The 26,083-nt window shown below is 41.4% G+C and overlaps 1 protein-coding gene across 9 annotated transcripts in view; it reads left to right on the top strand.

Annotated features, from left to right (window-relative positions):
* The window catches only part of LOC133572568 (solute carrier family 15 member 2-like), a 32,646-nt gene that overhangs the window by 4,689 nt on the left and 1,874 nt on the right, over positions 1 to 26,083 (top strand). For 2 of the 9 annotated variants that reach the window (XR_012048628.1, XR_012048627.1), the window contains exons 3-23: positions 286 to 373; positions 1,263 to 1,404; positions 1,477 to 1,569; positions 1,647 to 1,746; positions 1,868 to 1,958; positions 2,028 to 2,105; positions 2,244 to 2,326; positions 2,395 to 2,478; positions 2,560 to 2,649; positions 2,726 to 2,770; positions 2,934 to 2,972; positions 3,201 to 3,286; positions 4,797 to 4,878; positions 7,841 to 7,966; positions 8,026 to 8,190; positions 8,250 to 8,296; positions 8,375 to 8,482; positions 8,811 to 8,910; positions 8,980 to 9,123; positions 9,197 to 9,301; positions 20,615 to 20,736. Coding sequence is in view for 2 of the 9 variants with exons in the window: in XM_072911979.1 (XP_072768080.1) it covers positions 286 to 373; positions 1,263 to 1,404; positions 1,477 to 1,569; positions 1,647 to 1,746; positions 1,868 to 1,958; positions 2,028 to 2,105; positions 2,244 to 2,326; positions 2,395 to 2,478; positions 2,560 to 2,649; positions 2,726 to 2,770; positions 2,934 to 2,972; positions 3,201 to 3,286; positions 4,797 to 4,878; positions 7,841 to 7,966; positions 8,026 to 8,190; positions 8,250 to 8,296; positions 8,375 to 8,482; positions 8,811 to 8,910; positions 8,980 to 9,123; positions 9,197 to 9,301; positions 16,178 to 16,357 (2,076 nt within the window). In the remaining 7 variants the exon portion in view is untranslated. The other 7 variants (XR_012048626.1, XR_012048629.1, XR_012048625.1 and 4 more) reach the window with 7 other exon arrangements.

The following is a 26,083-nucleotide window of genomic DNA, read 5'->3' as shown; positions in this document are numbered from 1 at the left end:
TCATTTTTCTTTTCAAAACCAAAAAAGGAAAATGCTTTGTTTTTCAATTTCATTTTGTATATTTTAAAACAAAAAAAACTCCAAAAAACTGTTGTTTTTTTATTTTTATTAATGAAAAAAATAATTTAAATACCAAAACATACACGGACCATGGACCTTTCGTCTGTACACAATTCATTTTTTATGCACAGCTCAGATGTACAATTTCTGTACATTTTATCAGAGTTTTCACTGTCACTAAGGAAAAGGTGTATGTTGCATTTATTTTATTTTATTTTTTTGCAGAAACTTTGTGAGACCAATAACTTGGCCAGCCTCTGGTTCATCAAAATCAACGGCTTCTGTGAATGTTTCGCCATTGATGGCACCAGAGGTACTGAAACAACAACTGGGTTTTTCTAGATAACTAGACACCTGCGTGTAATAGAGTGTTGACTTTGTAGTTAATATTAGGTTGGCTGCCCTTTATAGCTGTTGTCCATATTCCTAGTGGTGTGTGTCTCGAAGCATGAGGAAGGAGTATGTGAATGACTGCTGACCCGTCTATCATGCGGTTCAAATGGAGGGACAGACAAGCAGGGGACACACCAGGAGTGGAGCCCCAGCGAGAGAGCTCCATTCCCCTGCTATAACCCCCTGCAAGCCGCCCCCCAAAGTCCTTTTAGGTGTGTGTGCTATAGCAGTGGTGTAGTGATGGCAGGGGTCCCGCGCACAGCTTCCAAAGCCTCCGTAGCCCAGGCTGGAGGCGACCAGAAAATACGGATGAGAGGCCAAGCGCCCCTGGCAGCCTCACTTGGCCCGCAGCCCAACCATTCTGGCCAACCTAACCCCTTAAAGACAGTTCCCCCAGACTCTACCCCATACCAAAGCCCCTACTGGCAACAGGGCCTCAGACACCAACCCCAAACCCCTGCATGCCGCACATCAGTCAGGCAATCCGAAGCACCCGGGCGACATAGAACCCTAAGGACGATATACAACTGTACCTTACCTGCTGAACTACACTTGTATTATTGGTAGTGGAATGAAGTATCAGGGCTTTATTGATGACTTCTATTTATGGTCATGCACATGCCTATCTCAGCGCCAACATTCTCAGGATTCATTGAACTAACTCAGATCAGTTGAACTGAAAACTCGGGGGTTCCAATCTCAGGGTAAGTTAACTCAGGGTTAGGTTCAAAGTTTGTTGAATCTGTTTTCTGGAACTGTAGTGCTTGGTCACGTTGAGTGTGTGACGTTGTTGTTGTTGTTGCCGACAGCCGTGTTGACAATCTATTTCCTGACGTACCTTCACTGGAACCACAACCTCTCCACGGCCATCTACCACACCATCAACAGCCTCTGCTACTTCTCGGCTATCCTGGCAGCGCTCATCGCTGACTCCTGGATCGGGAAATACAAGTAAGTACTCGCCTTTCACCACAAAATATTCCAAGTACCTAAATATGAGTAAGGATTGTTCTGTCCCTACAGGACCATCATCTATCTGTCCTTCGTCTACCTAATCGGTTTTGCAGTCATGATGTTGGCCGCCACTCCCCCGTTGGGAAGCAGCAGCGTACACATGTAAGTTACTAATGACAGTTAGCTTTGGACTAATTAGCCTTCTCAGGCAGTGATGTGGACTTGATTGTGTCTTCTAGAGCCTTGTCCATGGTGGGTTTGATCCTCATCGCCTTCGGAGCCGGCAGTGTCAGATCCTGTGTGGCTGCCTTCGGAGGAGACCAGTTTCGAGATGGGCAAGTAAGTCACTACATTATAGTCTGACATCATGTAGTCTTTTTCTCATACCAGTTTAAAAAGAAAAGTGGCACCCATTACTTCTTTTGGTATCCCTATAGAAAGAAATGTTTCTTGTTTGCAGGCAACTAAGGAAAATAATTTCTTCTCCAACTTATTCATTTGGGTTAACGCAGGCAGTCTCTTGGCCAGAATCACCACTCCCTATCTCAAAGGTCAGGTCCTCACCCTCGGACATTGGCGTGTGTGATGAACAAGTACTGATGATGTCTCCTCACCTGCAGAAAACGTGGAGTGCTATGGTAGCGAATGCTACGCTCTGTCTTTTGGCGTCCCCGGCGCTGTCATGGCGGTGGCTTTAAGTGAGTGCCTTCATGATTAACTTAGCTTAACTGCAAGCTCAAAAAGGTTACAGAATACACATTGAAAAATGCAAGAAAGTTAATAGCATATCAGTGCATAGCAATGGTAAAACCGTTTGTGTTGTTATTTTCGTGCAGTTGTGTTCATTGCAGGCAGCAGACTCTACAGGAAGAACCTTCCTCAGGGGAACATCTTGCTGGAAGTCTGCAACTGCGTCGGCGTGAGTTTACCAAACACTCCTTCAGTGGTTATCATAAAAAATTCTACTGTTTTTTCTTTTACTTCCAGTTTGCAATCATGAATCGCAGGAGGAGGTCAAAGTACGAGTCCAGCAGGAAACACTGGCTGGACTGGGCTAAAGACAAGCACTCGGTACCAGTTTTTAATGTGACGTTGGACCCAGCTAGCTAGGAGGATATTTCCTGTAAGTGGTTTTGTGTATTGCTTCAACAGAAGCGTCTGATCATGGAGATCAAAATGGTTTTGAGGGTTTTGGTGCTCTTCATCCCTCTGCCAATGTTCTGGGCTTTGTTCGAGCAGCAGGTACCAGAACCTGACCCACTAAAACCGCTGCAGATTGAATGGCGCCAGAGCTAGCAGTGTATTGTTTCATTTCTAGGGTTCCCGCTGGACGCTGCAGGCCGCCAGGATGAACATGGTCTTTGTGAGTTGGACGTCAAAAATTTGAACATATCCTTTATTGATGTAACTTTTACGATATGATTAAATCATTTGCTCGTCACCTCGATTTGGTGCTCTGTAAACTTCCTGGTACATTCATTCACTTCCATTTCAAACGTTAATTGGAGGATTTTTGTGTGTGTCAGGGATCGTATGCCTTTTCCATCCAACCTGATCAAATGCTGGTGAGTACCAGCACACTGACTCACTTACACCTCCTTTGGAGGAAAGTGGTACACTGGTACTACATGACGAGCTGCTGGCTTAATCAGGCAAAATCTATTTTAAACTCTTGAAGATAGGCCCCAGTAGCTCATTGCTGGCGTCAGCGTTTTATTTCCTGCTAAAGCACAATTTTTCAGTTTATCTTCATGTTTATTGAAAATACTATTATGAATTTTCTGTTTCCCTAGATGCTGAATGCAGGGCTTCCTCTCATCATTGTGCCCTTATTTAACAAAGTCATCTATCCATGGGTTGGCCACTGGATTAAAATCACGTCAGTTCTTATTGTCTAGATCCTACTCAGACCCTCCAGGATTTTGCAGTGCTGCAATGGCACAAATTCAACCCCAATCCCTGCAAATTAAACATTTCCCCAAAAATTTGGGCCAATCCTAGTCATTTTCGCCAATCAAAGATTTTGTATGGTCCTGTAAAGCAGTGGTCCCCAACCTTTTTTGCACCACGGACCGGTTTATTGTTGGCAAATAATTTTCAGGGACCGGATTTCCACTTGTGCCAGATAAATACAGCAAAAATAAGTGCATGAAAAATACAACCCACTATAACGCTGAACTAGTGAGAGACTGGTGCTCGTTTCTTTGCAATGAGATGCAGATGGAAATCAGACTTTGGCTAAAATCTGTCACATTTATTATTGTATATGTTCATTAATGTGCATTATGTCATATCACAAAGTTAGAAGAAATATAACAAATGGCAACTTCCTCTGAGGAGTTTTATTGGGTTTAGGGTTAACCCTATAAACAAGCTTATTGGTGTGTCTAGTGGGACAGGTGAAAGTTAAGCTGGAGAAAATGCAGTCGTTTATAAATTATTTAATGTTTCTCTGCGGCCCGGTTCCAAATGCGTCACGGACCGGTACCGGTCCCCGGACCGGTGGTTGGGCACCACTGCTGTAAAGGACACAGAAACGATAAGGCAGACGACATGTATTTTCTTCCCCCGCTTCTGTATGACTGAGCAGAACAACGCCTCCCTTAACCACGGACTCACTAACATGGTAATAGCCCCACGTGGTAAAATGCAGATACAATTCCCAAGATTAATTTTGATTAAATCAAATATAAAGTATATTTATAAATAAATAAATAAATGGGTTGTACTTGTATAGCGCTTTTCTACCTTCAAGGTACTCAAAGCGCTTTGACACTACTTCCACATTTACCCATTCACACACACATTCACACACTGATGGAGGGAGCTGCCATGCAAGGCGCTAACCAGCACCCATCAGGAGCAAGGGTGAAGTGTCTTGCTCAGGACACAACAGACATGACGAGGTTGGTACTAGGTGGGGATTGAACCAGGGACCCTCGGGTCGCGCACGGCCATTCTTCCACTGCGCCACGCCGTCCCTGATAAAGTACAAGTCCACACATTGCCGTGTGGCACAGTTACAAAGAACGCCTAAAACACTGATAAGAAATTGGTAAAATCACAAGCTGATGCAATGTTAATAAAAAGAAAATAAGCTTCAAAATGTTGCAAGTTTTTCACAACTTTTTAAAAAAGTTGCAGGGAAATCAGGCATTTTCGGCCACAACAATGTTAAAAGCCGCTTGCGAAATCCTAGAGGGACAGCTTATTGTCTGTCCTTGTTTTGGCAACACATTTATGTTTTGTCACTACAGATGTAAATTAATCTGTCTTATTTACAGTCAGCAAATCAAATTGTTCATCAATGTGCTTTGTTCTGAATAAATAAAATTGATGTACATGACACGCTTTGTTGACTGGCGGCCATGTGTTCTTTGTTTTTTCAGGCCGCTGAGGAAAATGACAACCGGCATGGCTTTTGCGGCACTAGCCTTTTGTGCTGCCGCTCTGGTGGAGGTCAGCGTTGTGGTATGCATATTTTCGTATACTCTATGCAGGGGTGTTTGGAAGCAGGGGTTCTAACTTTAATACATTTTGTACATAAAAGATGCCGAAAGCTATCTACAAGCTGTGCTCTCTTAGCAAGAAATTATGATGATTGATTTTTCCTCAGAGGAAAAGGGACAGGTGTTTTACGGTGCGTTCAAATACAGCTGAAAAGAGTAGGACAGACACAACGAATGCCAGAAGTGACAAATAATTTTAATACATTTTGTTACGCACTTTTCATTTAAATACATCTCCAAGTGATACAGAACAAACTAATATTTACAGTACAACAGTAAAAGTTTAGCTATTAAAACAGATAAAACACTCAGACTAAAACACTTCAGTGAAACATAAGAATCACAATACATGTAAAATAGTGGTGTTTATTTATTTTAGTTATGTTTAAAAAACCTTTTGAGCACATTTCACAATACCGCGATAATAATGATAACCCTGATAATTTTGGTCACAATAACAGTGACAAAAAATTATCATATCGTTACATGTCTTCTACACCTGGAAGAGAGAGAAGACATATGGTCACATTTCACCTTTGCAACGGTAGACAACAAGACATGTTGTAAACATTGTGGCTCAATTTTGTCCGGTAAAAAATACAACCGACTTGAAGCACCATCTGCAGGCTGTAGTACACCATAGGCGAGCTTGTCCGCCAGTTTATTAGGCAATATACTTGTACAGTGCACTACAATCGCTTTCTTCAGCACACTGTTTAGCTATTAATTGCACAACTTGACAACACACAAAGGAAGACAGGTATGTGAGATACAAACATACATATAGATTCTATATTTATAGTATAACACTGGTTGCTGTATTTAAACGGGACAGTGGCCAAGACGCCAATTGTGCACACTCAGTGCACACAATATAGAATAAAACTGGTTTATTTCTTCATGTGACCATTTTAGTCACCTCAGTGACGTGCGGTGAATTTGATGGCTGGTGAGGCACTGACTTCATCACAGTCAGATTTACAAACATATGAACCCTAAAGAGTATTTTATTCACCATTTGATTGGCAGCAGTTAACGGGTTATGTTTAAAAGCTCATACCAGCATTCTTCCCTGCTTGGCACTCAGCATCAAGGGTTGGAATTGGGGGTTAAATCACCAAAAATGATTCCCAGGCGCGGCGCCGCTGCTGCCCACTGCTCCCCTCACCTCCCAGGGGGTGATCAAGGGGATGGGTCAAATGCAGACGACAAATTTCATTACACCTAGTGTGTGTGTGACAATCATTGGTACTTTAACTTAACTTTAACTTTACACATACAAACTGTAGCACACAAAAAAGCACATTTAATAAAAAAAAAGTTATTATGGTCTTACCTTTACTTAGAAATTAAGTCCATGCGCCGCAACTAAAGCCCTCACTTAAACTTTCCACGTGCAAGATTGAATCTATTTAAAAAAGTGTAACCGAGGGTTTATAAATGTCGCCTATACTGTATGAAACTACAAAATAACAAACACGGAGGCTCCAGTTTACACGAGGACCACTTTATTTACCTTCTTTCAAAAACTTCCGCAACGTGTCATCACTTCCGCTCTTAGCGCCTTCAAAATAAGAGCTCAAGGCATATACTGTATAACAGCGCATAACAGGAACTTAACATCACAAAGAGGAAAGCCCATAAAAATAGGTTACAAAAGTTATTTAATAAGAAGCCAAAAAGTGCAAAAACAATAATGTTCGTGTTGGAGGAGTTGAGAGTTGAAAATGTTGTGGCCCTGCAGTCATTCAGAACTCCTCCAACACGAACATTATTGTTTTTGCAGTTTTTGGCTTCTTATGAAATAACTTTTTTAAATAGATTAAATCTTGCACGTGGAAAGTTTAAGTGTGGGCTTTAGTTGATATAATACTCCCGTCAGGGGTTGCCGTGCATTCTACGGTGGGGGTGCAGGAGGCGAGCCTCAGCCAGTGCGTCTTTTGCAGCCGTTTTATGATCGCTCAGCACAAGAAATACGTTACATACATACAGTTGTTGACAAAATACACTGTACATTATATACCTCAGCTAACTAAACTATGGAAATGTATAATATAGTTCATATAGCAATACGGTCTCACTGCACAGCAGACCAGCAGTTAGCCGAGTCCGCAATCCATGGTGAGGCACAACGCAGTGACGTGCCTCAACTGGCTGCTGTTCACCGCACCGTCTCTTCTCAGTATTTGAACGGCAAATGTGAAAATTCAGCGATTTTAAATAAAAATAATCTAAAACGGGTGAAGTTAAATTGAAAATACCTTTATAGTATAATCACTGGATACATATAACAATTTAATAAAAAAAAAATATTTTTACATTTTTTTTCTTTCCATGATGGCAGGTGAGGCGCCGCCTCACCTGCCTCTAGTGACTGCACGTCACTGGGTTGTAGTGATTTTAAAGATGCAGACGAACGAGGTAGCAGAGTGCAGTAAAAAGGGGTATTTATTAATTGAACAGACAAAGCAAAAAGCAAGAGCAGAAGTGAAGTGCTATGAACGGCCAGACTATGAAGGAAACAAAACAACATGCTGGAATGCAGCAAAAAACACTTACTTGGAAATGTGGAGCAGACGGCGTCCACAAAGTAGTGCGTACTAGAGCTTAGCATCAAAAAGGATCGTCTATCGTCACCCATGAAAAGAGAATCTTTTCCCGACAAAACCATGGTGTCGCAAGCGCAACTAAAATAGTGCTTATCACAAACAGAAAACAGGTGTGGGGGAAAGTGCTCAAAGGCAGGCACAAAGCAGTTACGAAAAATACCATCGAAACAGGAAGTGCCACCAAAATAAGAGCGCAGGACAGGAACTAGCACTAAACACAGGAGAACACTAACAAACGCAACATAAGGCATGGCCTGGTGTAACCAGCCATGACACTGCCCTTTTAATTGTTGTCCTCTGATGTTTATGTTGTAGAAAACGGTGGTGGATCCAGCACCAGTTGGGAAGTGTCTGCTTCAGGTCTTCAACTTAGCATCAGGAGTTGTTCGTCTCCACTTTCCTAAAGAAGACCCTTTTCCTGAGCCCATCCCGTACCTCCAGGTGGGAAAGAAACACCACTGAATAAAGACCATGATAAAGTATCTCTGTGTTGGTGTCAGGACCCTGCACATTACGTGACTCTCCAACTAGGGGCACCCAGCAACAACGTCTGCGTCGACGTCCGCTTGAGCGGTTTCTCTTCTGAGTGCGACGTCATGTTTGTCCAGCAGGAGGCGTACAGTCTCATCCTGCAGCCCTCGGCCAATGGAACACGATGCTCACTGGTGTGTGACGATACAAAAACACAAAGCTTCCTTCAATAAACACCTTTGTGCTTCTTCAGGTGCAGGATCACATCAAGAAGAATGAGGAAGGTGCTCCTCTTCTCAGGTATATTTAGATACTTCCATTGCATTGTCTTTTATGCTAAGACAAGCTAGCGTTTTTGTGACACGTATGACCCTACAGGTTCCTCAACACGTTGTCGGAGGCAGTCAACGTCACGGTGGGAAACAAGATGTTTCATGTGTCCTCCGATTACAACGTCTCCGCCAATAAGACTGTAGAGAGGGGAAAGTGAGTGTGTGTGACATCACTTCCTGTTTCCTTTTTCACGCAGATTGTTTCTTTGCTAACAAAAAGTAGCTTTTTAATCAATGAAAGAATCAATAAGAGGTTGGACTGGAGTCCTTAGGTATCCCCAAATATTAATTCTTCATCTCAGCAAGACATTTTTGACTTCCGTATGCTTTCTACTTTGTGGGGACACTTTGGAGAAGACCCTTTTTTTGTTACCATTGCACAAAGTAAGCTCTATAAGGGCCTGCTAGGAGGAGTTTGTTGCGGAAGAAGCCCCTTAATGGACACAAATGTGTTCTGAATGAAATAATGTGTCTTCTTGCAGGTACAACAAGGTGAGCTGTAGCCTCAGGTCCAAGACATTCTCTGACCTCGACTTGGGTCTTCTGGACTTTGGAGCCTCCTACACTATCATCTTAGTGGAGGTCAGGAAGTTCTCTGCTTGTGTGCCGTCCATCCTGACAGAGTCCTAACTCGGCCCTGTTTTCTTCCAGGACTCAGGTAAGATAGTGCCCCACAAGATGGTGGACGTGGAGCCCAACAATGTGCACGTCACCTGGCAGATCCCTCAGTACCTTCTCATGACACTGGGGGAGGTCATGTTCCTCCCCACGGGTCTAGAATTTTCCTACTCACAGGTTAGTTTTCTGTTGCAGGTTAGAAGCAGGTTCCCGTGTTGTATAGCTGAACATGGATGTGGTCTCCATGCAGGCTCCTGCCAGCATGAAGTCAGTGCTGCTGGCCGTGTGGCTGCTGACCATCGCCTTCGGAGACGTCATTGTGTTGATGGTGGTGCATTGGGTGGATCTAGAGCAGGTGGGACTCAACATTTGCCATAATGAATGTGTTCATTGCTGGTAGTACTAACATACACCTTACGGTGATACTTAAACACGTCATCAGTGATAAACTCGGGGTCATAGGGTGTTTCAGGTCTTAAATCAACAGACACACTCCCCTGGGCGACCCAACCAGCAGTGATCAGAACCCGACTTGTGTTCAAGTAGCGCACTACGAATCCCCCTACAAATCCACAGCCACCTGAAGGCCTTTTTTAGGGCCTCGACTGCAGTCCTCGGATGCCAAGGAGTTTGAACACTCACTGTAGGGATTGACCTGCGAAATCTCTGCAACCAACTTCGATTAGTTTGCAGCCGTATTTCCAGCTACAGCTCCGGAATATTGCAATGAGCTCAGAGTATTTGGACCTCTTGCGCTCATTGGCTTTGCCAATCTGGTCCTCACAGGGGACAGTCAACTCCAGTAGCACTGGTTGACTCTGATGTTAACACCATGTCTGGGGGGAGTGAAGTCGTAGCAATGTTGGCCAGGTTAATTAGTTGTACAGTACTTGAGATCATGAATTGTTATGCACAAGAAAGAAAAATTTCCTCTTCATCTTTAAGCTCGGATCCTTTACCAGAACCCTGGCAACTTGAGGGTTCTGCGCAGGATCATAATCTTTCCCAAAATTGTGTTCTTCTGGAAGGAGACGTCGGATGTTGTTCCTGGTATCTGCTGGAGTCATCCACCCAACTGGGGGTTTACTACCCCCACTCCCCCATCACTACTAGCACTAGTGCTGCTTCACACACCACATTTTAGCTAGCTCTTCCTTCACTTCTTGGTATTTCTCAAGCTTTTCCTTGTCCATTTTGCTGATGTTGCTATCGCTGGGGATTGCTATATTTATCACCACTTCTTCTGATATTAATCCACCACCACTTTGTCAGGCTACTTAGCCACCACAATGTTGCCAGTCTGGATCAGGGGCTCCCACAGAATCTTGGCCTGATTGTTTTTAACTACCTTTGTTATATCTGACCCCGCCTCTATTGATCTTGTATTGTTGTGCTGCCACAATTAGTGCCTCTGTGCTGTCTTTCAGTCCAGCCTTTTATCACTAGTATGTTTTCTCAATGTCAGCCCTTTCTTCAATTTGTCAGCGGTACATGCCATGCACAGGCTTGTCTCTCCATGACAGCCTGTTAGATCCTGCTTCTTACTGGGCTTCTGTTGCCTGAGACGTTTAGTTATCAGGTCACCCTGTGAGTCATCTTCTTCATATATTCCTGGATGACTGTTGTTTCCTCCTGTATAGTGCCTGTGACACTCACTAGTCCTTCGTCCCCCTCTTTTTGATTTGTGTATAGCTGAAGGATGCTGGACTTAAAGTGGAATCCTCCATGCATTGTAAGAAGCGTTCTTGTCTTGATATCAATGGCTTGCATCTGTTTCAGTATCCAGGGCATAGGTGTTAATGGCCTTGATCTTTTTCTTGACATTTCAGCTGGCTTTTCAGGATCTGCTTCATCCTCTGTAAATATTTGGCTGAGGCTGACCTCTGAGCAGCCTCCTCAGCGTTACTATTGGCCTGTGGGATCCCCGGGTATTTATATTTGACCTGTATGTCTCTTGTGTTGCCCGTAGGTCGTTCAACCCCTTCAGTTGCGATCATCTTCCCTCGTCTAGATGTCATTCTTGATATTATTATAGATATAATTTGCCCACACTTATCTCGTCCCAATGCCATTGCGATGTCGTTGCTGTATAGTCTTCTCCTGTGAATCAGGGAGTCGATGTCATACTTGTTCTTGGCGTACAGATATTGTCATCCATGAAGAGGAGTTGGCTGATTGTTGTTCCACTTCTGAACCGATATGAAAACCACTCTTGGTTATGATCTGACTGAAGGGGTTCAGGTCCATGTAGAACAGCAGTAGGGCAGAGCATCTCCTTGGAATATATACAGTCGTGGTCAAAAGTTTACATACACTTGTAAAGAACATAAAGTCATGGCTGTCTTGAGTTTCCAATAATTTCTACAACTCTTATTTTTTTGTGATAGAGTGATTGGGTCACATACTTGTTGGTTACAAAAACATTCATGAAGTTTGGTTCTTTTATGAATTTATTATGGGTCTACTAAAAATGTGACCAAATCTGCTGGGTCCAAAGTATACATACAACAATGTTAATATTTGGATGGCTACCAAAAGCGCCTTATTGCAGTGAAACTTGCCAAGGGACATGTAACCAAATATTTTTTATGTTCTTTACAAGTGTATGTAAACTTTTGACCACGACTGTATACAATAAAAGAGGGACAAGTGGTAGGAAATGGGTGGATGGATAATAATATGCCACCTTTGATGCTCACCTGCGCAATTTGCTTTGATTTGGCCTCCAGAGTTGTCTTCCACAGCCTCATCGAGTTCTTGATGAAGGATCTTAGCGTCCTGTTTATATTAAACAGTTCTAGGCACTGCAGTATCCATGTGGGTGGCTTTGAATCATAGGCTTTCTTAGATAGATTGATAGATGGATGGATGGATGGATGGATGGATGATAGATAGATAGATAGATAGATAGATGGATATATAGATAGTACTTTATTGATTCCTTCAGGAGAGTTCCCTCAGGAAAATTTAAATTCCAGCAGCAGTGTACAGAATTGAGATTGAATTTAAAAAGTAAATAATAAGTAATGGTGGTATATGTTGTTGTTTTGCATCCTCTGTCATCCTAGTACCCCCCTCTCCCCCCAGAGAGGAGTTGTACAGTCTGATGGCTTGTGGGACAAAATAGTTTTTGAGTCTATTAGTCCTGCACTTCTTGTAGTCAATCCAGGCAGTACATATAGGTTGGTGCTTTTGGCCTTATAGTCTCAGGCGATTGTCAACTAGTGGCTGATGTTTGGCTCCCCTAGTGTTATTATCAATATGCTCATGTATTGATCCATGTCCCTACTCACTTTGGCTGCAGCAGTGCCTAATAGGAGCTTCCATGTAGTGCTGAAGCAGATTATAAGTCGCTAGTTTGATGGTACTGTTTACTTTTTGAGCTCTTTCATGATTAGGACTGTCGGACCTAGAGTTAGCAGCTGGTTCATTTGTGCTGCCAGTTGTTCATGGAGTGCAGTTAGCTTCTTACTCCAGTAAGTGTGAATCATGTCCAGCTCTTCATCTTGGACACTCTTGCTTGGATATCTGCCACCAGAGCCGGCCCAAGGCATAAGCGTACTAAGCGCTTGCTTAGGGCCCCGCGGCCACCAGGGGGCCCCCAAAAGCAATTAACAAAAAATTCTTATTTTTTATTTTTTGCATGTACAGTCTAACTGATGATTTCTAAATGATCAAAGATATATTATTGTACAAAAACACAATTTTAGGTCAACAGAGTGCTGCTGCTGATCTAGGCCTAGTGCAGGGGTTGGCAACCTTTACCAGTCAAAGAGCCATTTTGACCAGTTTCACAAATTAAAGACAACAATGGGAGCCACAAAAATCTTTTGAAATTTAACATGACATAACACTGCATACAAAGTTTTTTTTTTTTGCTTAATGCTATGTAATAAGTATGGGTCTCAGACACGCAACATGCGGTGATTTTTCTCAGAAACTATGAATTTCACACTGTTAGCTCGTACGTGTCGTGAAGTCTTAGCATTGAACGCCCATTACAATTAGCGTGCCGGCCCAGCCACACGGCGTATGAGGCTTCTGATTGTTCACGTAAGAGACAGCAAGGCATACTTGCTCAACAACCACACAGGTTACACTGACGGTGGAGGTATAAAAAAAAAAAAAATGTAACACTCTTACTAATAATGCGCCACACTGTGAACCCACACCAAACACGAATGACAAACACATTTCGGGAGAACATCTGCACCGTAACACAACATAAACACAACAGAACAAATACCCAGAATCCCATGCAGCCCTGACTCTTCCGGGCTACATTATACACTCCTGCTACCACCAAACCCCGGCCCCACCCCAACCCTGCTCCCTCACACATAACCCCCCCCCACCAAACCCCGCTCACCTCAACCGACGCACAGTGACGATGCAAACAGTTCTGCAGAAAAATACCTTTATTCTACAACATGGGTGTCAAACTCTGGCCCGCTGTGTAATTTCACTTAGCCCTTGAGGGGATATCAAATTAACACTAAAGCTGGCCCGCCGATCCTCCCGGGAGTCTTCCTGCCAGCCAGCCAAACGAGTGCTGGCCCAGTCACAGTCGGCTTCTGCACGCACACAACGCATACTTCATCAACAGCGATACAGGCTACACTGAGGGTAGCCGAATAAAAAACTTTAACACTGTTAGAAATATACGCCACACTGTGAATCCACACCAAGCCAGAACCCTTTGCAGCACTAACTCTTCCGGGACGCTACAATGTGTGGGGGGGAGGGGGGGTGTATTTTGTAGCGTCACGGAAGAGTTAGTGCTGCAAAGGATGCTGGGTATTTGTTCTGTTGTGTTTATATTGCGTTAAGGTGCAGATGTTCTCCCGAAATGTGTTTGTCATTCTTGTTTGGTTTTGGTTCAAAGTGTGGCGCATTATTCGTAAGAGTGTTAAAGTTGTTTTATATGGACATAGTCAGTGTAACCTGTGTGGCTGTTGACCAAGTATGCCTTGCTGTCGCTTACGTGTGCAAGCAGAAAATGCATTATACAGAAACTGGCACTCTATTTATGCAGGTTGTAGTGGGCTCTAAATGCTGTACCACCACAGTATGCCCTTATTACCATTGTTAGGGTGGAAATGGGAGAACATTAATTCCGGGAGGTTTCTGCGAGAGGCACCCAAACCCGGAAGTCTCCCGGGAAAATCGGGAGGGTCAGCAAGTGTGCAGCTGAGCCGCATCAGAGAGATCAATGAGCCGCATGCGGCTCCGGAGCCGCGGGTTGCCGACCCCTGACATAGGTGCACTGCTGAAACAGCATGAAAACAGTGAAGATCATTGTAGCAACATCGGTGAAATGGAAGGAATTTGCCTTGCGTCTTTCAAAGGGGAAAACTATTGATGAATTTAACTTCAGTAGACTGCGCTCTCTTTGTACAAAGTAAACATTAAATATGAACAATTAACTAAAAATATAAACTAGTAATTAAAGACTAATATGTACAAGACTGATGAGACAAGATGACACTTTTACTGTAAATACAAAGCTTTATCACTTGGACTGTTCAACCCCAGGCCACTCTTGTAGCTGAATGTTTTCTACATTTTAAGATTAGGAACCATATGTGGCACTCTGGACATCATTCGTTCATTCATTGGTATTATTTATGTTCTTAACTGGGCCACCCCCATATCTTTATAAATGACATGTCATTTGTAAAGACATGCCAGGCTGACAATAGGATCATGTAAACAACACTGCCAGAGCCGCAATGAGTTTATAGTAGGTGTGTGAATGATCAACAATCAATATTATTGGCAGAAATAGAGGGCCCCAAAATCAAATTTTGCTTAGGGCCCCATGGAGGCTTGGGCCGGCACTGTCTGCCACTGTTATGACTACTGGGGTCTTTTTCTGGGAGGTTGCTGTGCTCTGTTTGTAAGTCTGCCAGCCATTGGGCGTCGGTGTTGTGTGATTCCTCTTTCTCCCAGATACTCCTCTAATATTGTTCAGTCTCAGCCTTGGGTGGGTCTGTTCCAGTCTTGCTACTTTGCCACTGAGAGTCGACGTTAGCTCGGTTATTGCAGAACATCATGTTTATTCTCCTGGACTCTACTTCTCTTGTGTACCTCTTCAGGTAGATAGCGAAAGCTGTCAGTCTTTGCATGTCTCTGTTGCACTTTTAGCTTATTATTAACATTTTAAGATTGTCCCAACTTTTAGACTTAGCGTGAATGAGATTATTTTTCTGAAAAAAACAAAAACAACCTGGCCTATTTTCAGAGCGAAACAGCGCAAATGGGTGGATTTTTCCACAAATAATACATTTTTTTAAACAAAAATACTCTACACCAGGGGTCACGAACGCGGTGCCCGCGGGCACCAGGTAGCCCGTAAGGACCAGATGAGTAGCCCGCTGGCCTGTTCTAAAAATAGCTCAAATAGCAGAACTTACCAGTGAGCTGCCTCTATTTTTTAAATTGTATTTATTTACTAGCAAGCTGGTCTCGCTTTGCTCAACATTTTTAATTCTAAGAGAGACAAAACTCAAATAGAATTTGAAAATCCAAGAAAATATTTTAAAGACTTGGTCTTCACTAACTGACAAAGAAACAGATAACAGATTTGGTGTCCAGTTCAAAGTGTGACATGATTTATTGAAAAATTTGAGAGTTGACTTTTGTATTTTACATGAGTTATTATTTGTACAAACATGGTGCAAAGTAATTCATGATTTGTTAAAAAATGTTAGTGGCTAGCTAGATAAAATGGGATATTGTGATTTCACAAGACTGTCTTGGAAGTGATCATTTGAAAATGTTCAATTTGAAAAATGTGCACTTAGAGAAAATATAAAAATAAAGTGTTGCATATTGATATTTATCTGTTTCTATATATATTTATTGTGAGGAATCATTAAGATGATCAGTGTTTCCACAAATATAAATATCATTAATTATTAAGAGTTAAAGGTAAATTGAGCAAATTGGCTATTTCTGGCAATTTATTTAAGTGTGTATCAAACTGGTAGGCCTTCGCATTAATCAGTACCCAAGAAGTAACTCTTGGTTTCAAAAAGGTTGGTGACCCCTGCTCTACACTTATTAAAACAGGGAAAAGTTGTATCGAAGGACGTAGTGGAAAATACAATGTTGGGTTTAAGAGGATCCGCCCTACCAGTTCTATTCGATTCACTCTCTAAAATACGACACAATTAGTAATTTAATCTCATTCTTATTTCATATATATGCTGATTTCTATCTTTGGCAGTGGAAAGAATTTCTGCTGTTTGCTGGGTTGCTACTCAGTGTCGTCGTTGTCTTCTCCATCATGTCCTACTTCTACACATACGTGCAGCCTCAGCAGATGGACACGCTCTATCTGGAGGACAAGCGCGAGGACGATAACGCCCCGCAGAAGAATGAAGCAGACGAGCCCACTAGAGTGTAGCGACAACCATGTAGGCCAGGGGTCCCCAAACTACCGCCAGCATCCAAAATCTGGCCCGCGGGAAGTCCCAAGTTAAAAAAAAAACGTTGAATTTTTTTTTAATCATTATTTTTTAATCTGTCCTTTCTGGCCCATTCATCAATCCATTTTCTACCGCTTGTTACTATTGGGGTCTGCGATCCGCTCAGGCAAATCTTATTGTCTAAAAATGCATTTTCCCATCGATAACGTGACGTCAAGTGCGTGCTCTTTCAGTCAATTAGTGCGCGAGGAAAAACAATGGCGAAATCGTTGGGGAAACATAAAATACTTTCCAAGTGTAGAGTTTTGACTTTTTGCAGTTTGTCTAATCTGCAAAGAGACAGTGGCGTTGTTTAAAAAATGTAACATTTGGCGACACTATGAAACTCGCCACGGGGGGCAGTATGCCAGCTTGCTGAGCAAAGTGAGAGGAGAAAAGCTGACTATGCTAAACCGTGAATTTGCTGCCCAGCAGAGTACGATGCTATGACAAACACAGGCAAACCTGTCATCTGTTCAGGCCAGCTTCAAGGTAGCTAAAATAATTGCTAGCTGTGGAAAGGCGTTCACTGATGGGGAGTTTGTAAAGAAGTGTTTGAACGCTGTTGTCCTGACAAGAAAGATGCTCTAAACGCGGTGAGTCTGTCCGCATCTACAATTTCAATTGCCATATAAATATATATTGATATATATATATAGACCGGCCCCTGGCCACATTTTTTTAACCCAATGCGGACCCCGGGTCAAAAAGTTTGGGGACCCCTGATGTAGGCCGTTGTATCGTCTGTATTAGACTATTTTTATATCATTAAGCAAGTACACGACACAATATTTTTTTATTCCTCTGTGTTAAACAATATTTCATACTCTTATTTAACAATATTTACATACACTGCGCTGTTTTATATAGGCAGTCAGTCCCACAAATTATTAATACTGTAAAAAAAAGAAATGTGCAGGTACATTATGTAAATCATCCCCCGTAATTTTTTGTGGTTCAACTTAGAGTTTTGTAATTATGTGGAACATGTTTAATACTCAGATTTTGATCATGATCTTCGCTGCCTGCAAACATTGTTCTCATATTTACAGTGTGTTTAAACACAATTAATGTAATAATGTACTGTACTTGTGTGCCTTTTTTCGAGCTTCACAGGAACAACACTGACACTGTCACTGTTAAAAAAAACAAAACGGTGCTTTAATTTACAGTACCAGTCAAATGTTTGGACATTACACTAAAATGTTGGTTTTGTTTTCGGAAATCCCATTCAACCGAAACCGCAATTTGTTATTTTCATGAGAACATCAGAGAGGTGGTTATGTGGGAGCTGTCTCCCTGGATCTGAAAATAGCTTTTGACTCACTAAATCATAATGTACTAATTTAAAAAATGTCCCACTTTAATATCTCTGATAGTGCACTCTGCTGGATGAGATCATATACTTGTCAAATAGAAAACAGACTGTTCAGGTTGGAAACTCAATGTCACCTTACCTTAGCTGTTCAACAGGGGTACCCCAAGGCTCTATCTTGGGCCCAATTTTGTTCAGTCTCTATGTAAACGACTTACCTACAATCTGCCCAGATGTTCATTATCAATTATATGCTGATTATACAGTGCTATAAGTCCAAGCTAAATCAAAACAAGAAGCTGCAACAAAACTATCAGCAGCTCTTACACGGGTATATCATTGGCTCAATGAATCCTGTTTACACCTCAATACCAAAAATACTTTATGTATGTTCTTCTCTCGTAAGTTAGCAGAGGGCGATCAACCGTCTGTAGTGGTTAATGGAGAGAGTCTTGATATCGTAGAAAAATTTGAATATCTTGGAGTGGTCTTTGACAAAAATGTATCATTCAAAGCGCATGTTAAAAAGAAAATCACAAATATCGTTAAAAACAATCTGTCAAATTTCAATCATATAAGACCATTCCTCACTTCCAAGACGGCTAAAGTCTATATGCACGTCATGATATTCTCACCTATAAATTATTGTTTCACAATTTGGACACACGCAACAGAAACTGTACTAAAACCCATCAAGTCTCTCTTCAAAAGGGCAGTTAAAATCCTTGACAGGAAACCAATGCACTTCCACAATTGTATTATTCTAAAAAAAACTTGACATTATTGATCTGGATAGCTACCAGATCTTTATGGATGCTTGTCTCATCTACAAAGTTTTAAATGTGCTTTGCACCCCTACCATTAGATGAATTCATTCAGAGAAGAAACAGTGAAGGACGGAGAAATAGGGCCTTGTCCAGAGGTGATTGTAATACATCAAGACGTAGAACAAAATTCGGTCAAATGGTCACCTCTGTAAGAGGAACCCAATCCTGTAATAAGTTACCCACACACATTAGAGACTGTGATAACTATCCACTTTTAAAAAAAAAAAATCAGAAATGCACCCATTAAACCATTAAACACTGATTCCAGACTCCAGCCCGTTCCAGTGGGCTTCTGGCCAGCGTATTTGAAGCTGTGAGTGAATTGTCTGTCCTGGTCTATTGTCTTGTAATTGTGTATTGTAACTGCTTGTCTTGTCTGTTTTATGGTGTCTTATTTATTTGGGTCTTATTTATGTCATCGTGGTTTTAAAGTCTTAAGTGTCTCACTGTGTTATTTAGAAACCTGCCTTGGGACTACGGCTGAAAATGAGCATTTATGCTAAGTCTAGCCCATTTACACTGTTTATTCAAGTGTTGATTAATGAGCACTGTCCCAATTAAACAAATGAAATACAAAAATTAAATTTACAACACTGGTGTAGAAACTGAACAAATACATGGACTGCCTGATCTTACTTTTCATGTTTTTGTACCTCCTTTATAAAACAATAATTATATTTTCCTCAGTAGCTGCTAAATTTGCGATCATGTTTTTTTCGACGTTGTGAAATGAGTGTAAAAAGTACTTGTACTGTTTTCACGTGCACTGATGATTTAGCACTTTATTGTGTTTTTGTAGTGAAGACACAAATTTGTTTGTGGAATGTTGACACGTGTCAAACTTGAATAAAATGATTCATTCATTAAATTTATGTATGCTTTCTTTTCCAAAGATGTCTTCCCGAATTATAAAAAAAAAAAATTAAAACAGTATTGGGTGCTGCGGCGCAGGAATTTCGGCCCCCATCTTGAACCGGTCGTCTACTCTTCTTCGAGCAGCAGAAAGAAGAAGGAAGAACACGATGCTATAGCAGTGTGCTGCGTATTCTTGCGCAAATCGGCGGACCGTGGAAAACAGGTAACGAGGGATTATTTCTCACAAGTAAGAGTGAACTTTACGATTGGTTATATTTTGTAAATTGAAAATTATTCTACTGTTTTTATGCCCACCAGCAAAATGGTTGCCAGCTACCTATAAGCTTAGCTATGTTTAGTGCCAGTGTTCTGAACTGAAACTTTAATAGTCATATTTCATAATGATATTGTAGATACAAAACAATTATTAGTGGTATGACATTGACATTTTTTTATTTATTTTTTACACAGAATGGTCATCTAATTCACAAATAGTAAGCTCACAGTCTTAATATACATTTACTTGAAAATATAATCAACTGAACAATTTTAGCAGCCTTGCTGCGTTGTCAAATAATATGCATCAAAATAAGAGTTTTGTTAAATAAATGTTTAATGGACCTGTACTAAGTTCTGCATGACACAACTGTCAAAACAACATGTATGCTGAAATGATGCTCATTTCAAAGTTTTTCACTGTTCTGTTTTGTTTCTTATTTGCAGTGTATTGCAGGTCCTAGATGCTTCTAAACGCCATGTATTACACAACATCAGTGTTTTGCAGCTATCAGAAGGATGGTTAAATATGTTTATATAATCTCCTTTAAATCATTTTCAATATGCAGTTTTGTTCTTGTTGGATTGATCTTGTGTTCAGTGAATGCTCTTGCGTGAGTTCTCTCATTTCTGCAATCACATTGTCCTAAAAGTACACTGTATAAGTTCATCAAGAAACTGATCCCATTCCTAAAAACATAGATGCAAACTAATTATCTATCCGCCCTGGTAGCTGTTTCCAATTCTCATTCTGTGTGAGTTTGCATCCCTGTGATAAGCACTCAACAATTGGTGATGAAACATTACAGATGGATGTGATGGAAACTGTTTTTAACTGCTTTGAAGGAACAACATTACATGCTGCTTTCTTGGAGGATCTTGTTTCGCTATGATCAAAGTAATACAACTTTTTTATTGTGCAGATAATCGTCCGTGATTGGATTTGTCATCAATATTGACACACTGTGTCCCGCTCGGGGCGCATGATGATGCGGGTTTTGTTCTCCAAAAGATGCAGATGGACGAATCAGGACAGGACTTGCAGGTAACGACATGTTTTAATAGTGAGTTAACATAAAACAGGTACAAAACAGAAAACAAACCGACAGAATTAGGTGCCGATCGCACCGGAAGCGAAGGCTAACACTTAGCACAGACTGTGACAACTGGCAGGGGCTAGGAGACAAGAACAAACTTACGTGGCAGTCGCGTGATGCAAATACAAAGAAGCCAGACCGACTGACTCGCGAAGGCAGGCTTAAATAATGTCAGTGATGACAAACAGGTGCGCGTCGGGAACACAAGTGGCAGGTGAAAATAATAAGTAACCATGGTAACAAACTCAGGTGCATAAACAGGAACAAAAGGAGTCCAAGACTAACAGAAAACACACATGACCCGAAAACCCAAACAGAATATGATTCGGGCAGTGGATCATAACACACTGATGCTGATGATTCCGTAACTGCTCAAAGTTCATAAGTATGTGCTCACCTACAGGTTCATCCAGGATCCGTTGGACATCTTATTTAATTCAATCGGAGCGTCAGGTAGAGTTGATGATGTTTTAACTGTAATACATTTTGAAAACAATTGATGTCTTTATATGATAAGTTGTGGGTGTAATTCTGTATAGTGTCTGTTTTCTTTGTAAGGTGGCTGAAACCACAATTTATCTGCACACCAGTTGCATGCCATCTTCAGCCATCTTATGGTTCGCTGTAGGGCTGCAACAACTAATCGATTATAAAAATAGTTAGCGATTAATTTAGTCATCGATTCGTTGGATCTATGCTATGCGCATGCGCAAAGGCTACGTTTTTTGTTTTTTGTTTTTTAACCTTTATTCATAAACTGCAACATGTACAAACAGCTGAGAAACAATAATCAAAATAATAGGGGTGTAACGGTACGTGTATTTGTATCGAACCGTTTCGGTACGGGGGTTTCGTTTTGGTGCGGAAGTGTACCGAACGAGTTTCCACACGGACATATTAAAGGGGAACATTATTACAATTTCAGAAGGGTTAAAACCATTAAAAATCAGTTCCCAGTGGCTTATTTTATTTTTCGAAGTTTTTTTCAAAATTTTACCCATCACGCAATATCCCTAAAAAAAGCTTCAAAGTGCCTGATTTTAACCATCGTTATATACCCCGTCCATTTTCCTGTGACGTCACATAGTGATGCCAACACAAACAAACATGGCGCATAGAACAACAAGCTATAGCGACATTAGCTCGGATTCAGACTCGGATTTCAGCGGCTTAAGCGATTCAACAGATTACGCATGTATTGAAACAGATGGTTGTAGTGTGGAGGCAGGTAGCGAAAATGAAATTGAAGAAGAAACTGAAGCTATTGAGCCATATCGGTTTGAACCGTATGCAAGCGAAACCGGCGAAAACGACACGACAGCCAGCGACACGGGAGAAAGCGAGGACGAATTCGGCGATCGCCTTCTAACCAACGATTGGTATGTGTTTGTTTGGCATTAAAGGAAACTAACAACTATGAACTAGGTTTACAGCATATGAAATACATTTGGCAACAACATGCACTTTGAGAGTGTAGACAGCCCAATTTTCATCAATTAATATATTCTGTAGACATACCCTCATGTCAGCAGGCCAGGGAAGCTAGGGTCGATATTCTTCTCTTGATCATCTTCGGGATGGTGTGAGCCAAGACATCCAGGGGGGTTTAGCTCGCTCGTCTGCGGGAACAAACTGCCGCCATTGCTTGCCGTGCTACCGAGGACCTTTGTCCCTGAATTGCTCACACACTCCGGCAGATTCAATGGGGTCTGGCGGCAGATTTCTTTGACTTTATCGTTGGAAATGCATCTGCTTTGAGTGTCGCTGGATATCCACACATTCTTGCCATCTCTGTCGTAGCATAGCTTTCGTCGGTAAAGTGTGCGGAACAAATGTCCAATTTCTTGCCATTTTCGCATCTTTGGGCCACTGGTGCAACTTGAAACCGTCCCTGTTCGTGTTGTTACACCCTCAGACAACACACCGACGAGGCATGATGTCTCCAAGGTACGGAAAACAGTCGAAAAAACGGAAAATAACAGAGCTGATTTGACTCGGTGTTTGAGAAAATGGCGGATTGCTTCCCGATGTGACATCACATTGTGACGAATATTAGAAAGGCGTTTAATTCGCCAAAATTCACCCATTTAGAGTTCGGAAATCGGTTAAAAAAATATATGGTCTTTTTTCTGCAACATCAAGGTATATATTGACGCTTACATAGGTCTGGTGATAATGTTCCCCTTTAAGAAACTCCGCCCTGAGAGCTCCGCAAAAGAGGACATGTCCGGTGAAAAGAGGACGTATGGTCAGTCTATCCATGCTTGCAGCGACCGGGCTAAGTCCTGACCATACGTCCTCTTTTCACCGGACATGTCCTCTTTTGCGGGGCTGTCGGGCGGTGTTTCTTAAATGCCTCAAATGTCCGGCATTTTGAGTTAGGGTTGCGCGTATTTTCAATTTACGTTCAGGGTTAAGAAGGTTAAAAACACAACAAATTGTGTGTGCAGCAGCATTCGTGAGGGAGGAGGAGAGACAGAGAGCGAGAGAGTTGTGATAAACGCGCATGCGTCGTCAGGCTCTGCTTTTTATCCATACATTTATCAGATTTGATTTTTTATTATCTATAGCAGGGGTGTCAAAAATGTGCATTTTTGTAACATTTTCCTTGTTTTATTTGGCAAATTGAAAGAACATGGCGCCAGTATGCTGTTTTTTTCCAATAAAATACTGGAAAGGATAGAAATGTAGTTTGTCTCTTTTATCCGATTATTAATCGATTAATCGAAGTAATAATCGTCAGATTAATCGATTATCAAATTAATCGTTAGTTGCAGCCCTAGTTCGCTGTGGTGTCTCAACTTGTGAGACCGGCAATGTGGCAGCCGAGGATAACATGGTGTCCCTCTCTGCAGTAGAGATGTCCTCTGCTGAATTTGCAAAAGAACACCTAACTCCATTTGGCAACATTCCGGTCTTGGTGTGTGACCAAAGTTATCTTCCCATTCGGTTTGCTAGTTTGCTGGAAAATGCTCTGGTCTACATAGCAGGATCTGGAGTCTGGCAGATAGGGACTAAGCGGTAGAAAATGGATGGATGGATGGCACACAAAGAACGTAAAGAAAACATCTCCTGTATAAAATTGTTATCATTATTGTTATTTATCCCAGCATCGTATAAAGTAGGGACCTTGCAGTCAAATAATTAGTAGGAGTAATTAAAAAAAAAAGTGACCTGAAAACGACATGTTTGTTTGAATTTACCATATTTCTTTTTATATTAGTCTTCCATTCATACTTGCCAACCTTGAGACCTCCGATTTCGGGAGGTAGGTGGGGTGGGGGGTTGGGAGGGGCGTGGTCGGGGGTGGGGGGTGTGGTTAAGAGGGGAGGAGTATATTTACAGCTAGAATTCACCAAGTCAAGTATTTCATATATATATATATATATATATATATATATATATATATATATATATATATATATATATATATAAATAAGAGAAATACTTGAATTTCAGTGTTCATTTATTTACACATATACACACATAACACTCATCTACTCATTGTTGAGTTAAGGGTTGAATTGTCCATCCTTGTTCTATTCTCTGTCACTATTTTTCTAACCATGCTGAACACCCTCTCTGATGATGCTTTCTGCTTCGTCTCCTTGTTGTGTGCGCAGTTGTGCACTGCACTCTCTAAAAGCCCTAGATGTTATTGTCACATATGCATGTACAGTAGATGGCAGTATTGTCCTGTTTAAGAGTGTCACAACATTGCTGTTTACGGCAGACGAACTGCTTTACGGTAGACGAAAACGTGGCTGCTGTTGTTGTGTGTTGTTACCGCGCTGGGAGGACATTAATGAAACTGCCTAACAATAAGAAACCAAGAACTTGTCCTCGATCATTCTACAGTTATAACGTGATTGGGCAGGCACGCTGTTTATATTGTGGGAAAGCGGACGTGAAAACAGGCTGTCGACACATCACTCAGGTCGCATGGAGCTGGAGGGGGCGTGGCCTCCAGCTCCGCCTGAATTTCGGGAGATTTTTGGGAGAAAATTTGTCCCGGGAGGTTTTCGGGAGAGGCGCTGAATTTCGGGAGTCTCCCGGAAAATCCGGAAGGGTTGGCAAGTATGCTTCCATTTAAAACTGTACACATAACACACGGGAAAAACAGCTCTAATGCTAACCACGACCTCAGGGTAATCGTGATACACCTAAACATTTTTTTTTAGAATTGGGAAATAAACTCTCTTCAACTGTCTCTTGAAAAATGATGCTGTATTTTTTTTTTTAAATTTAGAAGCAAAAGCGACACTTTTACCGTGAGAATCAAGAATAGTCTGTAAAAATGTCAATGCCTTACCTTGGTAGCAGCTCGCTAGCTAGCTAGCTAGTTTACCGTCTAGCTGCTGGTGTTTAGACTACAAAAGTGACTTTTTAAAGCTGTGATATTTTGTATTGAAAGACAAAACAAAGCGGTAACAAATGTTTGCTAAAGTATAAGTATAAAAATCGTTTCACATGAATAAAAAAAAAAGAACAACCGGTTCTGGGCCTGCCAACAATGGATCCCTTATTGAGATGTGCAGTTCTGGAAAGAGTAGAATCTTTTGAACAGCTCTTTGGGGCGAATGATTAGAACGATTAATTTGCAAGCTATTTTTTTTTTTTATAAAAATTGCCCAGGTATGTGCACGAGACCCGACAGGACTGGAAAATTAGTCACAGTCAAAGGACATAGCATTAGAATGAACTATTCTGTACCAAAATGTATTTCGATACTTTTCTACAAACCCCGTTTCCATATGAGTTGGGAAATTGTGTTAGATGTAAATATAAACAGAATACAATGATTTGCAAATCATTTTCAACCCATATTCAGTTGAATATGCTACAAAGACAACATATTTGATGTTCAAACTCTTAAACTTAATTTTTTTTGCAAATAATCATTAACTTTAGAATTTGATGCCAGCAACACGTGACAAAGAAGTTGGGAAAGGTGGCAATAAATACTGATAAAGTTGAGGAATGCTCATCAAACACTTATTTGGAACATCCCACAGGTGAACAGGCAAATTGGGAACAGGTGGGTGCCATGATTGGGTATAAAAGTAGATTCCATGAAATGCTCAGTCATTCACAAACAAGGATGGGGCGAGGGTCACCACTTTGTCAACAAATGCGTGAGCAAATTGTTGAACAGTTTAAGAAAAACCTTTCTCAACCAGCTGTTGCAAGGAATTTAGGGATTTCACTATCTACGGTCCATAATATCATCAAAGGGTTCAGAGAATCTGGAGAAATCACTGCACGTAAGCAGCTAAGCCCGTGACCTTCGATCCC

Source organism: Nerophis lumbriciformis, linkage group LG30, assembly GCF_033978685.3.
Source record: "Nerophis lumbriciformis linkage group LG30, RoL_Nlum_v2.1, whole genome shotgun sequence".
NCBI lineage: Eukaryota > Metazoa > Chordata > Actinopteri > Syngnathiformes > Syngnathidae > Nerophis > Nerophis lumbriciformis.
The sequence above is the reverse complement of the archived record's forward strand: the minus strand, read 5'-3'. Positions and strand labels throughout refer to the sequence as shown.